Source organism: Thamnophis elegans, chromosome Z (genome assembly GCF_009769535.1).
Source record: "Thamnophis elegans isolate rThaEle1 chromosome Z, rThaEle1.pri, whole genome shotgun sequence".
In the NCBI taxonomy this organism is placed as follows: domain Eukaryota; kingdom Metazoa; phylum Chordata; class Lepidosauria; order Squamata; family Colubridae; genus Thamnophis; species Thamnophis elegans.
The window spans coordinates 135361584-135370865 of NC_045558.1; the positions used below are offsets into that span (position 1 = coordinate 135361584).

The following is a 9282-nucleotide window of genomic DNA, read 5'->3' on the forward strand; positions in this document are numbered from 1 at the left end:
AAAATCCAAATTCTAGACTGGAAGGGTTTGATAAACTTAATCAACCTTTCTTATAAACTGGTTTTACCATTTTCAATGATTTTTGATTTACTTCCAAGGGTCATTTAATGTGCTGATTTCTACCTACGCAAACCTTTGGCTTGGCACAGAGTGAACTAAAGAATTCATCCCTCCATTGGAAATGACTCTACGCTATTGATCAGGTCAGGAAAAGACATCTCATTGTCCCCCATATTGTGGAAGGCAGAGCAAATACAAAAGTCATATTTTTGCTTTCTATATTGGAAAATAGTAAATTTGAAGCATGAGAGAGAAAAGGAAAAAAAATAGATACTTCAGATTCCAAACTAGAACAATAACCATATATTGAGAAGCATCTAAAATTGCTACAAGGTAAGGAACTGTATTGATAGCTGAAACCTTACGGAATTCTGACTAAAATGTGGGTTTCAATTTTGACTCTGTTTTTTTTTACTTGCAAATTTGGGAAAAGGCTCCATTAATTGTGTCGTACACCTCCATAATGAAGAGAACAAGACATCTACCAACAATAAAGTTTCTTAAATGCACAAATGATGCAGCACATTTAGTTTTACAGCTATGCTTTTCCTTCTGACATAATCAACCTCTTACTCCACATGTTTCTTAAAGATTAAAATAGATACACCATAACTGATGTTGGAACATTTTTAGTCATATCTACAATGGAGGGTGAAGGCACTCTAGAAGGCCAAAGGGGTGTGTGTCTCTTTTATCCAGAGGGCTATGTAAATCCAGGGACAGCTTCCTGTTCAATGAAACCATATCATCCTGTTCTTCTGATGCACTCAACATCTCCAAGGTTGAGTGTGTGTCTGAACATTTTCCCATCATTAAGAATCCTCCAAAATTTTAATCAACCAATAATGGCATTCTGGCTGAACCTCATGTCCTTGTTAGTTGTCCTCAGAGGTATTATTTTCCCCTCCAAAGAGAAGGGTTATTCCTCAATTTCTTTTGGTTATCTGCAGGAAGTCTTATTAAACAACTTGCTTTTTTAGGTGTCCAATCTGAGGTCCAGTTGGTGGAGTCCGGAGGGGATGTGAGAAGACCTGGGGAGTCCCTCCATCTCTCCTGCCAAGCCTCTGGATTCACCTTCAGCGACTATTTCATGGGCTGGGTGAGACAGGCTCCTGGGAAAGGACTGGAATTTGTGGCACGTACATGGTCTTCGTATATTTACTACTCTGACAAAGTCAAGGGCCGCTTCACCATCTCCAGGGACAATGCCAAAAGCCATCTGTATCTGCAAATGAACAGCCTTAAACCAGAGGACACAGCAGTCTATTATTGTCAGAGAGACACAGTGAGAGGAAGTATATGTGAAGCCAAACAAAAACCACCCATTTCAAATAGAAACTCTGCCTGACTTCTTTTCTAATAAAAACAATTTTATTAATATTGAGTCTTCCATCACATCTTCCTTCTACATATCAACCTTCCTCCATTCAATCTATAAGAATGAGCCTATGAGTTTGTATGGGTGTGTAATGAAGTCAACCTCCATTCATTCAGTGTATATGAGTTTTTCTCTTTTTCTCTATTCATATAAAGATTGCAACACCTCAAATTTATACTCATTCCAGGTTGATGTTTGCTCAATGTACTCATCCCTCCCTCCCTCTCACCCTCTCCCTCCCTCTCCCTCTCTCTCTCTTTCTCTGCATCCATATATCTCAACCCTTAATTTATTGATGATATCGGAAATTTATCTAAATTAAGACATAGTTGGTGATGTAGATGTGAAAGTGCAAATCTTGAACTGGGAAATAGTTTGACAGACTTAACCAACCTTGCTTATAAACTGGTATTATCTTCCCCATGAAACTCAAATGCAAATGAGGTCACTGAGCTGCTTCTGCTTTAAATAATCCCAAACACACAAAGGAGAATCACAGACCCAAAGTTCTCATTGGTCTAAAGGAAGGGAGGCTTTCCTTACTCCCCAATGGATCTTCCCATTATTCTTCTTTGTTTAGTAGCGGCTCCTCTGTGTGAGTATCTTCCAGGAAGAGATTAACCATGAGATAAAAGAAAAGCAGAGTTATTTACTCATTCTCACTTTGTCATTTGTTTAGATGTCCATTCCGCCATCCAACTTGTGGAATCTGGACCAGGAAGAGTGAGCCCTGGAGGGTCCTTTAGATTAACATGCAAAGTGACAGGGAAATCCATCAAGAATATGCCCCTTGCATGGATCCGCCAGGCTCCAGAAAAAGGATTGGAATGGGTGGGTGTCATAGGCTGGATTGATGATGAGGGTGAAGGTGAATGGTTGTCAAACTATGCCTCATCCCTCCAAAGCCGAACAGAAATGACAGCCGATGAATCCCGCAATGAATGTTATTTGACAATGAGGTCCCTGACAGCTGCAGACTCAGCCACATATTACTGTGCAGGAGGCTCACAGTGGGAGAAAGCAAAGGAGGAAGTGTGAAAAACCTCTTGGCTTTTGCCTGAAGAAATTTTATGCATTCACATGAATGGATGGAGATAATTTTTTTCTCCTTTCGGCTTTCTGTTCTCTGCAGAGTGGAATAAACTACTATTCCAGCTCAACAAGAAGTAATTGTACTAGACTTCGGAGTAGCTGCTCATTGTGCAAACAGACCCCAGCATGCTATTTGCTTCTTCTATCTTTTCTCTTTCTTTGGTTTCTCTTCTCCCATTTTCCACAGTTTTCTCAAGAACTGGTTGCCACATCATTGTCATGGACAAGGATTTAGAGATACAGTGTCCTGGTAGTTGGGTTGATTATCAAGTCCTAAGAATGGTATAAACCTTTGCCATTTCCCCTCTGTATATCCAGATGTGTAGTAGCTTTCTATTGAGGTCAGTAAGTTTGTGAAGTGGCAGGAATGGGAAGAATCTGATGAGTCATTGTACCGAATTGTCCTTCAATGACAGCAGTTTCACCAAAGCTGAACTGCACATTACAGCAGAGAACAGGAGTATTTGCTAGTTATAAGGAAGAAAAACTGCTTATAATTTATATTTCATATCATTATCAATTAAATGGATATATCAAGTATTTTCCTTATGACACGTTCTTGTGACTGATTCCAAGTAACTAAATATACCATATCATTTTAACTTTATTTATTTATTGAGGTGGGGCTATGGAGCTCATTTGTTTCCATCTGCAAACTCTGGAGAACTGCTGGAGATCAGAAACATTATCCCAAGCCCTGTTTCCTAATCTATATAATGAAGGTCTCTTCAGACCCTAAGCCTGATGGCTCACTTCTAACTGCTGTGCACAAGAGGGCAGAAGGGCCTAAGGAAATGAAATTCTCCACTGAACATAAATGAAAGTGTGGTTTCATCAGTTAGTCTGATGGTTTCCTCTGCTGCCTCTGAACAATCACTCAATGGGTCTCTGGAGAACATCCTTCCCCAAGGGTCTATAACTCTTATGAAGAATTCATAACACTTTTTATACGTAGGAAATGAAATGGTTGCTCTTTCTTCCTTTTTCATTTGCAGACCAAGCTTGATATGTTCAAAACAGTTCCTCTCTCTTGGTTCACTGCCTGCCCCCTTTATTTGTTCACAACTACAAATGGGAATTTCAAAATCATGAAAAAACAAATTGTATGGAAGAAACCTATGAATTTATCTGGAATGATCAGTCAAAGACTGCTAATGATGAGGAAGAGAAGTAGAGGAGTGGAGAGGGAAGGGAAGGGAAAAGGAGGGGAGGGGAGGCAGGGCAAAGCAAGGCAAGGAAAGAAAAGGAATGGAAATGAAAGAAGGAAGAGGAAAGGAAGGAGGAAAGGAAAGAAGGGGAAAAGAAAGAAATTTGAAGGAAAAAGATGAAATGGAAGAGGAGAAGGAAAAGAAAGAAGAGGAAAGGAAGAAGGATAGGAAAGGAAAGGAAAAGAAGAGGAAAGGAAGAAGGAAAGGCAGAAGGAAACAGGAAGAAGAAAAGGAAAGAAGTGGAAAGGAAAGAAGAGGAAAGGAAGAGGAGGGGAGAAAAGAAAGGAAAGGAAAGAAGAGGAAAGGAAATAATATGAAAAGAAAAGAAATCCAGTGACAGCTTCCTGTTCAATGGAACCTTATCTTCCTGCTCTCCTTCTGCTCTCAGAAACTGAACCCTAACTGATTGTCTGAATGTTTTCCCATCAGTAAGAATCCTCCAATCTTTTGAAGGAGCAATAATGGCTCTCTGGCTGAACCTCGTGTCCTTGTTAGTTGTCCTCAAAGGTATTATTTTCCCCTCCAAAGAGAAGGGTTATTCCTCAGTTTCTTTTGGTTATCTGCAGGAAGTCTTATTAAACAATTTGTTTTTCTAGGTGTCCAATCTCAAGTCCAGTTGGTGGGGTCTGGAGGGGCTGTGAGAAGACCTGGGAAGCCCCTCCCTCTCTCCTGCCAAGCCTATGGATTCACCTTCAGCGACTATTTCATGGGCTGGATGAGACATGCTCCTGGGAAAGGACTGGAATGGGTGGCACGTACAGGGTCGTCATATATTAACTACTCTGACAAAGTCAAGGGCTGCTTCACCATCTCCAGGGACAATGGCAAAAGCCAGCTCCATCTGCAAATGAACAATTTTAAACCAGAGGACACTGCAGTCTATTATTGTGAGAGAGACACAGTGAGAGGAAGTATAGGTGAAGCCAAGCAAAAACCACCCATTTCAAACAGCAACTCTGCATGATTTCTTTTCTAATAAAAACAGTTTTATTAATATTGATTCTTCCATCACATCTTCATTCTACATATCAACCTTCCTCCATTCAATCTATAGGAATGAGCCTAAGTTTTGTGTGGGTGTGTAATGAAGTCAACCTCCATTCATTCAGTCTATATGAGTTTGTCTCTTTTTCTCTATTCAAGTAAAGATCACAACACCTCAAATTTATACTCATTCCAGGTTTATATTTGCTCAATGTACTCATCCCTCCCTCCCTCTCCCTCTCTCCCTCCCTCTCACCCTCTCTCTATTTCTCTCCATCCATATTTCTCAGCCCTTGATTTATTGATGATATTGGAAATTTATCTAAATTAGGACATAGTTGGTGATGTAGATGTGAAAGTGCAAATCTTGAACTGGGATAGTTTGATAGACTTAACCAACCTTGCTTATAAACTGGTATTATCTTCCCCATGAAACTCAGATGCAAATGAGGTTATTGAGCTGCTTCTGCTTTAAATAATTCCAAACACAGAAAGGAGAATCACAGATCAAAGTTCTCATTGGTGTAAAGGAAGGGAGGCTTTCCTTACTCCACAATGGATCTTCCCATTCTTCTTCTTTGTTTAGTAGCGGCTCCTCTGTGTGAGTATCTTCCAGGTAGACCTTAACAATGAGATGAAAGGAAAGCAGAGTTTTTACTCATTCTCGCTTTGTCATTTGTTTAGATGTCCATTCCGCCATCCAACTTGTGGAATCTGGGACAGGAAGAGTGAGCCCTGGAGGATCATTAAGATTAACTTGCAAAGTGACAGGGGAATCCATCAAGAATATGCTCCTTGCATGGATCCGCCAGTCTCCAGGAAAAGGATTGGAATGCGTGGGTGACATAAATTGGGATGATGAGGATGGTGAAGGTGAATGGTGGAAAAACTATGCCTCATCCCTCCAAAGCCGAACAGAAGTGACAGCCGATGAATCCCGCAATGAATGTTATTTGACAATGAGGTCCCTGACAGCTGCAGACTCAGCCACATATTATTGTGCAGGACACTCACAGTGAGAGAAAGGAAAGGAGGAAGTGTAAAAAACCTCTTGGCTTTTGCCTGAAGAAATTTTATACATTCACATGAATGGATGGAGATAATTTATTTCTCCTTTCAGTTTTCTGTTCTCCGCAGAGTGGAATAAACTACTATTCCAGCTCAACAAGAAGTAGTTGTACTAGACTTCAGAGTAGCTGCTCGTTGTGCAAACAGTCCTCAGCATGCTATTTGCTTCTTCTATCTTTTCTCTTTCTTTGGTTTCTCTTCTCCCATTTTCCACAGTTTTCTCAAGAACCGGCTGCCACATCATTGTCATGGACAAGGATTTAGAGATACAGTTTCCTGGTAGTTGAGTTGATTAACAAGTCCTAAGTGTGGCGTAAACCTTTGCCATTTCTCCTCTGTATATCCAGGTGTGTAGTGGCTTTCTATTGAGGTCAGTAAGTTTGTGAAGTGGTAGGAATGGGAAGAATCTGATGAGGCATTGTACCGAATTGTCCTTCAATGACAGCAGTTTCACCTAAGCTGAACTACAATTACAGCTGACAACATGAGCATCTGCTAGTTCTAAGGAAGAAATACTGCTTATAATGTATACTTTATATCATTACCAATTAAATGCATATATTACATATTTTCATAATGACACGTTCTTGAGACTGATTCCAAGGAACTAAATATACCATATCATTTTAATTTTATTTATTTATTGAGGTGGGGCTATGGAGCTCATTTCTTTCAATCTGCAAACACTGGAGAACTCCTGGAGATCAGAAACATTGTCCCAAGCCCTATTTCCTAACCTTTATAATGAAGGTCTCTTCAGACCCTAAGCCTGATGGCTCACTTCTATCTGCTTTGCACAAGAGGGCAGCAGGGCCTAAGGAAATGAAATTCTCCACTTAACATAAATGAAAGTGTGGTTTCATCAGTTAGTCTGATGGTTTCCTCTGCTGTCTCCGAACCATCACTCAATGGGTCTCTGGAGAACATCCTTCCCCAAGGGTCTATAACTCTTATGAAGAATTCATAACACTTTTTATAGGTAGGAAATGAAATGGTTGCTCTTTCTTCCTTTTTCATTTGCAGACCAAGCTTGATATGTTCAAAACAGTTCCTCTCTCTTGGCTCACTGCCTGCCCCCTTTATTTGTTCACAACTACAGATGGGAATTTCAAAATCATGAAAAAACAAATTGCATGGAAGAAACCTAGGAGTTTATCTGGAATGATCAGTCAAAGACTGCTAATGATGAGGAAGGGAAGGAGAGGAGTGGAGAGGGAAGGGAAGGGAAGGGAAAGGAGGGGAGGGGAGGCAGGGCAAAGCAAGGCAAGGAAAGAAAAGGAATGGAAATGAAAGAAGGAAGAGGAAAGGAAGAAGGAAAGGAAAGAAGGGGAAAGGAAAGAAAATGAATACAAAAGAACGGGGAGGAAAAGAAGAAGGAAAAGAAAGAAGAGGAAAGAGAGAATGAAAGGAAAAAGATGAAATGGAAGAGGAAAGGAAGAAAGAAAGGAAAGGAAAGAAGAGGAAAGGAAAGAAAATGAAAAGAAAAGAAGGGAGGAAGAGGAGAAGGAAAAGAAAGAAGAGGAAAGGAAGAAGGATAGGAAAGGAAAGGAAAAGAAGAGGAAAGGAAGAAGGAAAGCCAGAAGGAAACAGGAAGAAGAAAAGGAAAGAAGTAGAAATGAAAGAAGAGGAAAGGAAGAGGTGGAGAGCAAAGAAAGGAAAGGAAAGAAGAGGAAAGGAAATAATATGAAAAGAAAAGAAAGGAGAGGAAAAGAAGATGGAAAAGAAAGAAGAGGAAAGGAGAAAGGAAAGGAACGGAAAGGAAGAGTAAAGGAAGAAGGAAAGGAAAGGAATTCAAAAGAAGGGGAAAGGAAAAGGAAAGGAAGGAAGAGGAAAGGAAAGGAAAGAAGACAAAAATGGCAAGTCAAAAAATTGAAACATCATTGAAAGGGCATTAGAGGAAAAGTTAAAATATTGTGCAAATGGTGGAAACAACACAAAACAAGAAATCCGTATCAACCATCATATTCTGCAGGACAAGCTGTGAACCTGGGTATTGGGGGGTCTTTGAATGTCTTAACTTTTTCTTGATGGCTAATTCCAGATACTCCCGATGTGCTTCCAGTGGACACAAATTACACCAATTTTGCAAACCACGCAATTAACTTCCAAAAGCAATTTCAATGAGCTGAATTCAACCCACATGAACCCTTGGTTAGGCACCAGGTAAACTAAAATATTGATCTTGCCATTGGACTTGGCTCTACGCTATTGATCAGGTCAGGAAAAGACGTCTCATTATCCCCCATATTGTGGAAGGCAGAGGAAATACAAAAGGTAAGACATATTTTTCTGCATTAGTAAATAGTAAATTTGAAGCACGAGAGAGAGGCAGAAAAAATAATAAATGCTCCAAACTACAATAATTATATATTGAGAAGTATCTAAAATTGCTACAAGGGAAGGAACTAGCATTGATAGATGAACACTGACTGGACTCTGACTAAAATATGGATTTCAATTTTGACTCCATTTTGTTTTACTTGATAACGTGGGAAATAGTTCTACTAAATGTGATTTACATCTCCATTGTACAGAGAATAAGACAGTAAGTTATCTACCAGCAATATAGTTCCCCAAATGTTCAAATGAGGCAGCCTAATGGCTTTTGAAGATATTATTTTCCTTCTGACAAAATCAACCAGTGGCTTCACATGTTCCTGAAGGATTAAAATAAATACACCATAACTGATGTTGGGACATCTCCAATCATATCTACAGTGGAGGATGAAGGCACTCTAGAAGGTCAAAGTGGTGTGTGTCTCTTTTATCCTGAGTGCTATGTAAATCCAGTGACAGCTTCCTGTTCAATGGAACCTTATCTTCCTGCTCTCTCTCTTTCTGCTCTCAGAAACTGAACCCTGAGTGATTGTCTGAATGTTTTCCCAATCCTCCAATCTTTTGAAGAAGCAATAATGGCCCTCTGGCTAAACCTCGTGTCCTTGTTAGTTGTCCTCAGAGGTATTATTTTCCCCTCCAAAGAAAAGGGTTATTCCTCAGTTTCTTTTGGTTATCTGCAGGAAGTCTTATTAAACCACTTGTGTTTCTAGGTGTCCAATCTGAGGTCCAGTTGGTGGAGTCCGGAGGGGATGTGAGAAGACCTGGAGAGTCCCTCCGTCTCTCCTGCCAAGCTTCTGGAGTCACAGTTAGTGATCATTGGATGAATTGGGTGAGGCAAGCTCCAGGAAAAGGACTGGAATGGGTGGCACGTACATGGTCTTCTTATATTTACTACTCTGACAAAGTCAAGGGACGCTTCACCATCTCCAGGGATGATGCCAAAAACCAGCTGTATCTGCAAATGAACAGCCTCAAACTAGAGGACACGGCTGTCTATTACTGTGCGAGAGACACAGTGATAGGAAGTAAATGTGAAGCCAAGCAAAAACTGCCTATTTCACCCAGCAGTTCTGCATTTTTTTTAATGTAATGAACACCACATTTGAATTCCATACTCAATCCAGGTTGATATTTCCTGAGTCCTGATCCTCTCCC

General features: G+C 40.2%; 1 gene segment (V, D, J or C); it reads left to right on the top strand.

Annotated features, from left to right (window-relative positions):
- Positions 1–905: 905 nt before the first annotated feature.
- LOC116521930 lies at positions 906–6077 on the top strand. The segment is given in 6 exon segments: positions 906–951; positions 1041–1345; positions 2571–2604; positions 2718–2780; positions 5407–5595; positions 6007–6077. Coding segments are annotated over 6 exon segments (708 nt in total).
- The last annotated feature ends 3205 nt before the right edge of the window (positions 6078–9282 follow it).